We start from the raw sequence: 13448 nt of genomic DNA on the forward strand, positions 1-13448 counted from the left end.
GCCAGGCAGCCTTTGGAGGGCTGCTGTCAGCAGCCTCGCCCCCCAGGGAAGCAGACAATGTAACTGGCCATTGTCCACCCCCCCCCACCCCCACCCCATTCATCCTGTGAAACATCAACTCCCACTTGCAGGGCTCCGCCCTCTGAAGAACCAACCGGAGGCTTTCCTTGAGCTGTCCCAACTGCCTATGCCAGCAAGCATCCCCCCAGCCCCAGCTCCTTCTTGGCACCATCATGGCCCTAAACTTGCCCTTCAGGTCTCAGCCCAAAGAGTGCCCCCTCCTCCAGGAAGCTCTCTGCACCCTGCCTGAGCCTGGGGCCTAGAGTCGGACCCCCAGGACCTCCCTCCCTCCACTACACCGCCCCGTGATTCCTGATGCACCTGCTGGCTGGGCCAGATGGGAGCTCCATAAGCAAGAAACTACGTCCCTGTGTCCGTGGCCACACCTGTACCTGGCACAGACCGCAGCCTAATTAGGGCTTGCTGAATACATACAGCCAGCTACACGGCCATCCCCCACACCCAGGCCCACTCACACCCCACAAGCAAACAGGTTCCTGGGTCAGAAGTGCAGGGCAGCTTTCGGAGCCCCGGGGGCTCCGGGACAGGCAAGCCCTTCCTGGAAGGGCACATCGTGGAGAGGCCCTGACCCCTGCTCTCTCTGCAACCCTCCCTGCAACCCAGCCCACACCTCAGCTTTGTGCTATCAGGGGCCAGGCCCCAACTCGGCTGCTGGCGTGCACAGGAGGCGGGGGGGGGGGGGGTTACTTTGCCATGCCTCTCAGTGTCCCCCACCCACTTGAGCCCTTGTGGCCATGGAGGTGACCTGCAGTGGCTGAGTTCCCTGCCCCACCAAGCTTCCTGCACCTCGGGATAGCAGGGAGGGCATCCCCTCAGGCCTCGGGGATAGAACTAATCCAACAAGCACCATCAGGTGTCCCGGGGCGGGACTCTTCGGGGAGCCTTAAGAGGAAGGGCACCAAAGTCCCCTGAGACGCAGATGGGGACAAGCACTTCCTCTTGCAACCATGTCCCCGCAGCCAGCCGTGTGGGGGCTGCAGGCCTGAACACAGGGCAAGAGAACACAGAGCACGCGTTCTGTCATCCGCTGGCAGTGGCCGTCACCAGTGCCAGGCTCCGACGCCTGGAGGCCCGGCCCAGGCCAGCATGCGCTGTGAGCAGAGGCAAGGGAGGATGGCAGCCTCCTCTGCTGCCCCGCCCGTCCCTCCACACACCGCAGCGCACGCGGGTGGGTGGGACTGGCTCAGCTATAGGAAGAGGGTGAAGGAAGGACGGGACCTTCCTGCTGTTCCACCCACCCAACCCCAACACACAGGCCATCCCACCGGCCACGGCAACAGGACGTGCGAGGGGCTGAGGCTCTCCAGAGGTCCTCCCCAACCTCCCCCCAGGCAGACCAGACTGGCTCCCGGGGTGGGGGCTGGAAATCAGCCGAGGCCATTCCAAACAGCCCCAACCTGCTCCAGAGGGCAGGAACATGGGTGGAGAGAGTAGACGGGGCCCAGGAATGTGGCCCGCTCAGCACAGCCAGGACTGAAAGAGGCCAGACCATGGGACAGAAGGTCTTCTTCTCAAATGCTGGGATGGGGGCAGGGAGAGGGCCACCAGCAGGGGTCCAGCCCCTCCTCCCCGGTAGACCAGCTGCCTGGTCAGATCAAGAGTGTCTTCTGCTCCCAAAGACACACCCTGGCGCTAGCCACGCTGTGTGAGATCAGCTGACCGCTCTCAGGGACCTCCGAGGCCAGAAGCTGGGCACGGACCATCTGTCTGGCCCCCACAGTGTCCCCAGAGCTGGGCCCAGGGTGCAGGTGCTAAACCCATGTCCTCAGTGAAGGAGCTCTGACTCACCAAGGGAGGGGTCTGCACTCTGAAAGTAGGGGTTCCGTCCAGCCCCCTCCCCATCCTCCTGCTTACAGAGATCCACCAGGTGGCAACCATAAAAGCAGATGCTCCCTCAGGCGGGACCCCTGCATCCAGGCCCTGCATCCCCCAACTCCAAATGGGATGTCTAGATCCAGGCCAAGGACAAGACATCCACCACTCCTATCCTCGCCACTGAACCCAGGAGACGCTGCATCCCTGCCCTGGTGTCCTGGGCCTGCCAGCACACAGGTTCCTATACCTCCAGCAGAAGTGCCCACTGTGCCAATGCCTATGGGTGCGCACACACCTGCTGCTCATCATTAATAAGGCATCCATCATTTCCTGGAACTTCACACTTGTGTCCACCTCATGCTCGTGGAAGCCTGGGAGGTCTATGTGACTCATTCCAACTCCAGATGAAAACACCGAGGTGCAGAGAGCTGGGAGACTGGCCTGAGGTCAAGGGCTACGAAGTGGCAAAGCAGGTACCACTGACTCCCCCCCAGCCCCCCCCCCCCCCCCGAGCAGTACTCCTACCACCTGACTCTGCCCTCAGGTCTACAGCCAGGGTCCCAGGCTGTGGGCTGATTTTTCCCAGCGATGCACCAGTCCTGCCAACAGAGGCCCTGAGGCTGGTTGGCCAGCCAGCAACTGACCAGCTCCCGCACGGAAGGCAGTGGTTAGGTAGCTCCATGGCCCCCACCCCTCCTGCAGTGGACAGCTTGGGAATCCCTCCTTCCTGACACTCAGGGTGAGCAGGAATTATGGGTTCCAGCTGTCTCCCCTGTCTTCATCAGAGACCACAGGTGCCAGGGGTGCCGAGTGTCACAGCCAGCTTGTCATGCCACCTCTCCCCTCCCTAATTCACCTGCCACCACCTGGCCTCTGTCCGCAGTATCTGCCTCCCCAGACCCTTCACACACCCCTCTCCGCACTGTCAGCTTCCAAGCCCACTCTGTTCGTGTAGCTCCTGCCCTGGCACCCAGCCCAGGGCCCCTCACACTGGGGCAGCCCCTTGGCCAGCTTTGTTTCCCTGGATCCCATGCACCCCTGTGCTCCAGCTGGCATGGCCTCCTCACTGCCCCCCACATGCACCTCGGAACAGACAGTTCTCTCTCTGTGGGCCTGTACAACACCGACAGCGAGCCTGACGCGTGCAGACTGGGAGATGAAGACAACTGGTTCTTGCCTGCAAAAACTCCCTCTCTGAAGGAAGACACGCTCACGACTGAGGGTGTCAGGGGATGGATCCTTGGACAGACAGGAGCAGAGAAGAGGAGCGAAGACTAAAAGAGCACTGAGGAGGGTCTGGAGTGTGCGGGGTCCAGCAGGTAGTCTCAGCAAGAAGCAGAGAAAAGTCTGGGTCCTGGGTGATGACACTGGCAACTGGGCTGATGAGAAGCAGCACGGATTGGGGGGCTCAACCCCACCTTCAGTCTCAAGGGTAAGCCCCACTGACTACACAAGCCTCCCCTGATGACATGCACCGTCCCCTCGTTGGGATTTGAGCCCACAGCTTCATTCTGGGTTAGCCTCTGTGGGGGCTCAGACCAGGCGATCAGCCTCTCGCCTGACTCCCCTTATGAATGAAGGGAAGAGCAAGGAAACCTTGGTGGGCTGCTCGGAGGAAGAAATGAGATCACGCACACACAAAGGGCTGTGCAGGGCCTGGCACACGGAGCGCACTCCCCAAGCCACTGTCTCCATGGCTGTTGCTGATGTCATTGTCAGGCTCCGTTTTCTCCTACCCCCTTGGGCTGAAGGGCTCTCAGACACAGGCAGTGACCCTAGGCATGGACCTCCTGGACATCGGCACCAGTCACCACAACGATCCCCCACCCAGGGCTTGGCTTGCAGACATGAGGACCGCAGGCCTTCTGCCAGGAATGCTCCTCTCTCTCCTCCTCACATCGCCTCCTGAAGTTCTCCCAGTTACGGCTCAAACACCACCTCTCCATGAAGTACTCCTTAAATCCCAGCCCTCTTCTGCATCCCACCAAGCCTCCCTGACCTGAGACATCCCACACGGGCGGGGCGGAGGCTTCAGACCAGAGGCACTGGGGGTCAGAGGGAGGGGCTCGCAAGCGAAGGATCCGTGCTCCTGGAGGCAGAGCCACCCGGCGGTCGGCCAAGGCAGAGAGGGCCCATCCCACCCAACTGGGAGAGGGGAGGCCGAGCCGAGGGCCCTCCCACCTCCCCGGCCCACGCCAAAGCTCTGCCTGACCCGGTTCTGCCCTGAGTGCGGTGGGCAGGTTCGGCTCGCCGTGTCGCACTGCCCTGCTCTCCTCAGGGCGGCCGCTCCTCCCTGACCCCGGTCCCCAGCCTGGCAGGTGCCCCAGACGACCCTCGCGCTGGCGCGACGGCCGCGGCCCGCCCGCCTCGCATGTCCCCACGACTGCCCCGGCGCACCTGTCCCGCCGCCCCGGCTGACCCTTCTCGGTCCCCAGGCTCCGGCCCTCCGCCGTCAGCCATCGGCCGCGGGCCCGGCACTCACCGCGCGGGTGCGGCCCGAACGCCACCAGCACGAAGTAGTCCGCGAGCCGCGCCATGGCGAGGGGCGCGGGCGGGCTCCGCGGCTCGGGGACGCGAGGGTGGCGCGCTCATGGCCCGGCCCCGGCCCTGGCCCGCGCTCCCCGGACACCCTGGGCCCGCTCCGCGGCGGCGGCCAGGGCTCCCGCCGCCATCTTCCCAGCCAGCCGGCCCGCCCGGCCGCGCCGTGCGCCTGCGCGGCCTCGCCCCGCCCCCCAGTCATGGGCGGGGCTCGTAACTACGAACTCCCATTGGCCCAGTCGGCGCGGGCTCGGTTCCCGGGGGCGGGACCCCGCCCAGCACCGCCCACACGGGGCCTGGGCACCGCCCCCCGGGTGCTGACAGCGACGGCGGCTCGCGCGGGTCAGCGGCAGGTGCGGCCCGGGTCGCAGCTGGTCCGGGAGCTCCCGGCTCCTACGCCGGGGCGGAGAGGGGCCGGGTTTCGCTCCAGCGAGCTCCCGAGGCTTCCGCTGCACCCCGGGGCTGTCAGTTTGGAGGAAGGCAGAAGGGCCCAACCCTGCCCTCCGGCCTCCCTGGTCCCTTCAGGGGCTGCTAGCCTGGCGACTGCCGGGGGAGAGCTCAGGGCTTGCCCTTGGCGTTCTCGGCCCTTGGATGGCTCGGGCCCCACCTGGAAGCCCCACCTAGCTGGGATGAGACATTGAACACAAGTCCTTTAAAAAGTTGCGCTGGCCGTCCCGCTGTGAAGAGCCGCGTCCTAAGCCGTGAGCGCTGGAGGCCGCCCCGTTGTCTGGGAGAAGACTGCACCCAGCAGAGTCCCTGACAGTGCCCACCACCCACAAGGACCAGGGCTGTGCAGGGCCCTCCCGCGGTGCCACAGGGATGGGCAAGGGGGACACGGGGTCTACGGCAGGACAGGCGAGGAGAGGAGCTGCAGAGGTGGAGAGAGTGAGCTGGCAGAACTGGGCTTGTTTTCAGATGCTTGGCTGCGCCAGAACCTATGAAGGAACGAACTGCTGGCATCCGTATTCCACTCCCTTGCAGGAGCCGGCTGGAGAATGAATGAAATTCAACCCAGCGACAGGAACTGAGAGACCCTACCAGGGGTACCGTGTCCCCGGCCCCCCTCCTGGGGCACAGGCCCAGTCACACCCTCCTCTGCTCCTGTCTGGTACTGGGTACATAGGCTGAGAAGTCCTTCTTTTGGTCCCAGCTGGTTTCCGTCACGTATACCCAAAAAGACCCTTGTTACCGCAGGACCACACCATTGAGCTCTGCGTAGGGCGGACAGGCAGGGTCCCTGGCAAGTCCTCTGGCCCCTAAGCCCAGGGCTGGCTGTCCCTCAGACGCTGTGGAGACCCTTCGCCCCACCCTCATGCCCTAAGAAGCCCACTCCTTGCAGCCCTCTCAGAGACGCCTCAGGGTCAAGCGTAGGTTTGGGGTCCTTCTAGACCATGACACCCCCACCACTGAGCTTCTCACCATTGGGTCTCCTGACCACTGCATTGTCCGGGTCGCCGTCAGAGGTGCTTGCTTCTGCCTGCTTCCCCCTCCTCCGGAGAAGTGTGCTTGCTCTCTCGCCTCCTGCCTCCCCTGCAGAGTCAACCTCCTTATAGGGAGTGACTCTCTCTGGCTTCCTCCTTTCCTCCTCTTACCCCCACCCAATGTGACTCCCATTGCCTGTCATCTTGCCCATGTCCTCATCAGCCCACTGTCCTCGCCTGGCAAACCTCAGCCACTCACAGTCCTGCACCACCATATAGTGCAGAGTGGCCGTGATGACCCCATGGTCCAACTGCAGATGGACATTCTCCCCTTGCCCAGCCTGCTGATGTCTGGTCAGTCTCTGATCCCACCTGCTGTGTCTCAGAGATGACCGCACCGGCCCTCCTTCACAGAGGAAACAAAGCCATCAGATGGAAGGCCTTGTGTTGCATTGCCCCCAATTCTGCCCCCCACACCCCAACTCCCCCTCCCCCCCCCCCCACCACTTGCTGTTCCCTATCAATGCCCCCTATTCTCAATCTTTTTCTCCCTACGGATCCTGGACATCAGGATTAAACTCAATCTCCCCACCTTTTCTTCTTTTTAATTTTTTAAATGTTTTATTTATTTTTGAGAGAGAGACAGAGTGTGGTCAGGGGAGGGGCATAGAGAGAGGGAGACACAGAATCTGCAGCAGGCTCCAGACCCTGAGTTGTCAGCACAGAACCCGAAGCAGGGCTCAAACTCATGAACCATGAGATCATGACCTGAGCCGAAGTCGGACGCTCATCCGACCGAGCCACCCAGCTTGAACCCTAGCTTTTCTTGCCCCACACAGATTTCTTCATTAGAGAGTTCTTACAACATTCACCAGCACCACATGCCTCCTGTGGCCCAGTCTCTGCTCACCAGGGAAGCCCTTCGGTTTCTCCTTGGAGGGCACGTGGACAGTTACAGACAATAAGTACCATGAGGTGTGCCATAGAGGGGTCTGTGGGATCGTGGAGGGGGCCTCTCATCCAGTCGGGAGGGACAGGGGCAAAATAAGCAGGTAGACTGAGACCTGAGGGCCAGAGGACACGCCATCCACCTGTGGGGTTTGGGGCCTAGGAATGCAGCGAGCCATGGCCTGTGAACTTCACTGAGGTCTCCCTCCACTTTCCCAGATTAAAAATCTTGTGGAGACAAAGAAGTTTGATTTAATTTTTCTTTATCGGAAGGGTGAGTGATGTGATCACCTTTGAGTTTTGGAAAGATGGCCCTGGAATCAGTGCGCCAGACAGATTGGGGGGAGGGGCTGGCAAGAGGAGAAGCCGCTGCAGAGCCGCCGCCCCGGGGGCCTCTGCCCACCCCTTCCCCGGCTGTTCCTCCAGAGCTGGCATGCGGCTTCTGTCCCCTCTCTTCACTCTCTGTGGACAGAGCTCACCATACCTCTCACCTCCCAGAGCCTTGCCATCTATGAAACCCCAGAACTGTGTTCCAGGTCTGCCCTCTCTTCAGCCCAGACCCATGAGGCCAGACGGCAGCCGGACACCGCTGCCAGGATGACCTCAGGGAGCCAACCCCTACCCTCTCTCTAGGGGCTCCTGCATCACTGCATCAGCAAACAGAACGGTTGACGCTCCTCACCTGCCCTCCAGCGACACTCCTTTCTCTCTGACCCGGCTGCTCTGCCCCACACACCCCTCCTGCTATGCAGCATTTTTTCTAAGGTAAATATGATGGCATCACTCTCCTCCCCCAGCTGGTAAAAACAAATAAACAAATAGAAACCAGAATAACTGCTGATGCCTCCCTACCTTCCTCAGGACGTGAACCAAGCTCTTTCATATGGCATGTGTTCAACACTTGTTGATTTATTCATCCAGCAAATGTTTATTGAGCTCCCATGGTGTGCACAGCAGGGGGAACAGAGAGTGACCAGGTCATCCGTGATGACTTTACAGAGGGAGCTGGACTGGGGCAGCCAAGACAGAAGAGGAAATGTGACGGACACAGAGATGCTCAGATGATCAAAGAAACATCTGGGGTGGGGATGATGGGGTGACTATCCCTTCTCAGATTGACAAAGACACCGAGACCTGCTAACGTCGAATCCATTATCGGTTGACAGTGGACTGGCACAGGCTTCGTGGAGAGGAAGTCGGCAACGTCTGTCAGCACAAACACAGGTTCACCTGTGACCAGAATTTCCACTTCTAGGGAAGTATCCTTCACGGACACTTTTGTGAGCTCACAACAGAAGGGTTCTTACTCTTGGAAAGACTGGAAATGGCCTGATTGCTCATTAATAAAAATCAGTTAAGTAGTTACAGAGCACCTACGTATTGGAGTAGGGCCAACCGTAGGAGAGAATGGAGGTCTCGGGGTGCCTGGGTGGCTCAGTTGGTTAAGCGTGTGACTTCAGCTCAGGTCACGATCTCACAGTTTGTGAGTTCGAGCCCCACGTCGGGTTCTGTGCTGACAGCTCGGGACCTGGAGCCTGCTTCAGTTTCTGTGTCTCCCCCTGCTCATGCTTTCTCAAAAATAAATAAAACATTAAAAAAAAAAAAAAGAATGGAGGTCTCTCTGTTTACATATATTTTCACCCACATGTGCATGCGTAATACACACACACTACCACCTGCCCCCAGCTAAATGTACTAGCATACATAAGAGAAAGTCAGGAACGGGGTGCCCACCCAGAAGAATCCATAGTGGATGGCGATGCAAGGGTCTCATGTTGTACTTAAACTTCTTACAAAAACCGTTCAGGACTTCGGTAGTGTGGAAAAAGAGGGTAGAGATTCTTCAGAACACAGCTGCGAGGGGATCTTGAGGAAGGGTCTCCAAATCACCTTTGTGAGGAACTGAATATCTAGCCTGCGTTCTCCGGCCGTGATTCTGGCCAGGCTCCCGGGCCACTCATCAGGGCAGACATTTGAGGAGCCGACCCTCGGGACCAGGAGGTGGTGGGTGGCTGGCTGACTGCACCCCTACCGCCCACTCCTAGGAGACTGCCAGGCTCCGGGACAGTGTCCCCCACCAGAAGGCACCAGAGATGAGGCTGGTGGCTGCTGGGGTCCCTGGCCAGTCGCTGAGCACTTCCCAGTGGGATGGGGCCCCGGTCGGGCTAGGCAGGAGCGGGGAGCGGGGAGCAGGACGGGCCGGGCTCCCGCCCCTCTGGGGCATCCGGCTCCGCCTCCTCCTGGAAAGACTATTTAGATCTGGTGATGCGGAGGCCAGGTCTCCGGCAGGACCCACAGACGGCAAACTGGCTGAGTTGGTCCTCCACCTGCCAGGTGCCCTCTGCCCAGCCGACAGACAGCAACCCCCCCACCCCCCGGCCCGCTTCTCGCCTGAGACCCTCTCGCCGACAGACACAGGTACAAGCTTGGCTGTGTCCACGCCTGCACCCCTCATCACCGGGGCTTGCCAATGTGCCGGGCTTAGGGGTGGCTGGCGGTGAGGACTGCCCCCCCCCCCCCCCCCCCCCCGCGGCTACCTGGCTCACACTCCTTCCAGCCCCGCCCCCATGGCCCGGCCCCCGCCGGTCACATTCGGTTGCATCAGCCTGCTCTGCCTGTTGCTCCCGGGCACACTGTCCCGCGGCCTGGGCGGGAGCCAATGGCCTGCCCCACCCAGGTGAGTGGGGTTCACGCCAGCCCAAACCTCGGGGCCTACGGGGAGGGAAACCAGAATCCCTGGGGAGGCCCCCCTCGATCTCCCCCTCCCTGGACCCCGCCCCCCCCCCGACTCTTCCTGTGGTGGGGAAACCACCCCCTGCCGCTAAGGCTTGCCCCCCCCAAGTGAGGAGCCAGCAAATGGGCCTTCAGCAAATCCTGAGCAGGGCAAGGGACCCCTCTTTCTCGGCCTCCCTCCCAGGGCACTCCCCTCCCCTATGAGCAGAGGAACCACTTCGAGGAGAGCTTGGCTAGGAGAGGGGAGGCTGGAGGGATCCCCAGGATTGCCCACCTTCCTCCACCCCCAGGGGAGGGCTGGGGGGGGGCACTCGGGTCGTGAGCACGGTGACCCACAGAGTCCAGGGGTGCCCTTTGCCCAGGTAAATGGACACGTGGCCTGGGCCACTGAGACGGCTGAGAGCCAGGACCCAAGCCCAGAGCTCACGAGGGGCGGTGGGCTCCCCCTGGCCGGCTGGATAGTGACGTGGGGGCTGCGGGCTTCCCCTGGCAGTGCTCCAGGCTGCTGGGGAAACTGGGCTTCCCCTGCCAGTGACCCCAGGCCTGTGTGGAGGGGAAGTTGGGTGCTTTCGGAGGGTCCCTAAAAGGTTTGGCCATCAGGTTTACTTCCCCCAACCCCCTCTGCAGGGAGCCCCCAGCCTGGGCCCCTTCCGGTGGCCTGAAGCCGGGACACCCTGCCGTTCAGCCTGTGGTCTGGAAGCTACACCAGGCCCTCCAGCCACAGAGGAGCGCCAACCGAGCCCCTGCCACGGGTCGCCCTCTCCGGGGTGGCCCCCACCGACACCCGGGCCCCCGCAGGTCCCGAGCCCAGCTCCTGAGGGTGGGCTGTGGGCTGGGCACCTGCCAGGTGCACAACCTCGGCCACCGCCTATGGCAGCTGGTTGGGTCAGCCGGCCCACGGGACTCAGCCCCCGTGGACCCCAGCAGCCCCCACAGCTACGGCTGAGATGGAGCAGGACAGACCTCTGTCTGTCCCGGCCAGGATGCCACCCCCCAACCCAGTCCCAGAGCCGCATCTGGGCCCCCCTGCCCCCACCCAGCCCCGCGGACTTCCTACAAACACCAATAACCAGAACAGTGTGCAGGCCCCCAAGGCAACTCCCGCCCCACCCCACACCCACCTGGTCCTGTAGCAAGCAACCTTGACCGGCTTTGGACAAGGAAGGCCGTGCACATGTGTCGACCCCAGCAGGTCTGCAGGCAGAGTCTGGACTCATGAAAGGGGCTTCAGAGGGGAGGGGAAGCCCAAGGATGTGGGGCAGGATACCCAGGGCCACGCTGGGTCAGCACAAGGTGGGCCAGTGTGGCCCCTTCCCCGCTGGTCTGGAGTCATCAGATTAGGCCCTGGCTTTGGGCACGCGCACTTGGCCTGTCCCAGGTGCCCAGCCTTTCCGTTCCCTGTGCCCTGGAGACTGGGAGGGCAGCAGGAAGGAGGACCCCCTGTGGTCCCCATCCCCAGAGCCTGAGTGAGAGAGGACAGGCCATGTCAAAGTGGAGCCCCCCCCCCCCCCCCCGCACCCCCTCCCCCCCAGCTGGATAGCAGGGAGCCTGGGAAAAGGCCTAGAGATTCAGGAACCACACTGGGGCCGAGCAGACGCCCCTTCCCATCCCTCTGGGCGGGGTGGGGCTGGGTGGGGCAAGATCTCCAGCCCAGATAGGCCCAGTCAGAACCATTCCACCTCAGGTGGGGTGGGGTAGTCCAACAAGGGTGGGGGCGCCACAGGCTATACAATCTCCCCGGCCCCACCCTGCCCTGCTCTGGGATTTACTGGGGCAAACTGGTGGACAGCAGGAGGCTGGAGCCGGCTCGCCTAGAGTTGGGGAAGGTGGATTGTCCTTCAAGGCTTAGAACAGGTCTTCAGCCAGTTCCCGGTGTAGGTCCACCCCGGGTAGGGCCTTTCCGTGCTGTGATACCTGAGCCTTTGCGAGTCCCTCATTACTGACACCCCCATGCCATCGGGACATGACCCAAGGTTCAGAAAGGAAGTTTCCATTACTTGGCATACACTCATGATGGCATTTACTCTGTCAACATTTGCCCTCGTCCCCTTCTCAGCCACCCTGTGAGGGGAGTGCTATCACTATCCCGTCTCTAGAAGCAGAAACTGCGGCCACAGAGGTCGGGGAAGTGCCCACTGTCACCGCAGTGCCCTCCCACTGAACCCCTCAGATGCCCTGCCCCCCCCATTCCCATCCCTGAGGGTGGGAGCGTTACCAGGACACCATTAGGCCCTGTGGAGACAGTTCAGGCTGGTCCCTGCCCTGAATTGCGGGTGGGAAGCAGATCAGGGCAGGCTGCCTGGAGGAAGCCTAGGTCTGAGGATTGCAAGGCTCCCAGGAGAGCCGAGGGTGGAGTCCACAGGAGGCACGAGTATGGCCGGGGAAGCCCCCCCACCCCTACTCCCAAAGCAGCTGAGAGAGGCTGGAACCAGCGTGAGTGGGGGTGGAGGAGGCCAGTGGGCCAGGCCTCAGAGCCATATGCCTGTGGCCCCTGAAGGGTGTCATCAGAGCAGGCAGGGGTCGCAGGGCCAGGAAGACTGGGGAGAGAAGAGAAGGGGTCTAGGAGGGTCAAATTGGGAGAGTTAGGAGCTCCACTTGGCCGAGACTGCCCCGCCCCCGGCTGCCCCAGGCTTCCCATACTGGGCCTGTGTGTTGTCTGGTCCTCTGTACAAGCTGTTCCTCTGCCAAGGACACCCCCACATTGCCCCTTCCTCACTGGTCAGAGCTGCCAGACCCCCAGAATTCCATGCCCTTGTTGAGGAACTGCGCCAGTTTGGGGTTCATTTTCCTCGAAGCAGGATGGACTGTTGACCTCAAGGCATCCCTGTGCCGGGCCATGTGGTCGCAGCATTGCACCTGGCATCCACCTGGCCCCTGAGCTCCAGGCCATGTCTGGGCCACCTACATGATGCTCCCTGATGCCAAGCTCACCCGACTCCCGCCAGCCTTCTCCTCTGTCTCCCTCACGCAAATCCTGTCGGCTGGTCATTTGCTCCTTTTTCTAGTCCAAGCCGCCACCTGCTTTTGGGGTGATGGCTCCAGCCACCTCCCTGGACCCTCCCTCCATTCCTTCAGCAAATGCTTGCTGAGCATGTGAGAGAAGCATTAGTGAATACCCCCTCCCAACTGACACCATAGTGGAAGGAGACGGTGAAACGGACACTTTGCCATTTCAAATGGGGGGCCCCAGCACTCTCCCCGTCTATTCTCAGCACTGGCAGGAGGAGGCCATCATCGTAAGAGCAGCACACCCCACCCAAACGTCTTGTCTCTGAAGCTGAGTGGGTGCTGAGACCCACACGCCCGAGGGGGGGGTGTAGACTGACACCTTGACACCTTCGTCCCCTGTCCTCTCTCTCTCTGCCCCCAGATGACCCGACCATACTCAGCATCCCCCCCCCCCACCTCCCATCTTCCTCAAGTGCACCGGCCTTTCCAGTATGAGACAATGATTGGTTTTGCGGTGTCTGCCTCCTACTTGGAGAACCTGTCAGCTCCTGGGCAGGCATATTGATCAGTTGGGTCCTGGCTATGTCTGCCTGACCTGGTCCATGCCTGATGAGTGCTAGCTGAATTCATCTCTACCCTGACTCCGGATGGAGCCCCTCGCCTCAAAAGCCAGACGAAGATCACCACCACCCCCGTCTTGACCAACCTTTAGCCAGGCTGCTCCACTGGGCCTCACCCAGTATTAACAAGTGTCCCCTGCCCCTGAGATCTGATCACCTGGCCTGCCTTTAGCAAGGATCCCCCAACCTCTGTGTCTCCCCTTAGCAATCTTCTGTCCATTGGCCCCTACTCTGCTTATTGGCAGTCAACCCCCTGCTGTCTTTGTTGGATTCTGTCTCCTCTATTGCAATAGTCACGAATAAAGTCTTTCACTCTCACTTAGCAAGCGTCAGGATAACTTTT

At 61.4% G+C, this 13448-nt stretch overlaps 2 protein-coding genes across 3 annotated transcripts in view; one reads left to right on the plus strand and one right to left on the minus strand.

The window, feature by feature from the left end:
* SBF1 (SET binding factor 1) overlaps positions 1–4573 on the minus strand; it is a 28026-nt gene extending 23453 nt beyond the window's left edge. Inside the window, exon 1 of one of the 2 annotated variants that reach the window (XM_030320993.1) lies at positions 4379–4573. In XM_030320993.1, coding sequence (XP_030176853.1) covers positions 4379–4433 — 55 coding nt within the window. In that variant the 5' untranslated portion in view covers positions 4434–4573. The remainder of the gene's footprint in view (positions 1–4378) is intronic. The other variant, XM_030320994.1, reaches the window with a different exon arrangement.
* Positions 4574–9370: 4797 nt separating this feature from the next.
* ADM2 (adrenomedullin 2) lies at positions 9371–13423 on the plus strand. Its single transcript, XM_032594063.1, has 2 exons — positions 9371–9480; positions 10164–13423. The coding sequence occupies exons 1-2, from the start codon at positions 9371–9373 to the stop codon at positions 10480–10482; spliced, it is 429 nt and encodes a 142-aa protein (XP_032449954.1). The 3' UTR covers positions 10483–13423.
* Positions 13424–13448: the final 25 nt, after the last annotated feature.

This window comes from Lynx canadensis, chromosome B4 (assembly GCF_007474595.2).
Source record: "Lynx canadensis isolate LIC74 chromosome B4, mLynCan4.pri.v2, whole genome shotgun sequence".
NCBI classification, from domain to species: domain Eukaryota; kingdom Metazoa; phylum Chordata; class Mammalia; order Carnivora; family Felidae; genus Lynx; species Lynx canadensis.

Coding starts and splice junctions, on each gene's coding strand:
- ADM2 (XM_032594063.1), top strand. CDS start 9,371: ATGGCCCGGCCCCCGCCGGTCACATTCGGTTGCATCAGCCTGCTCTGC. Junction 9,481..10,163: donor CAATGGCCTGCCCCACCCAG/GTGAGTGGGGTT, acceptor CCCCCTCTGCAG/GGAGCCCCCAGCCTGGGCCC.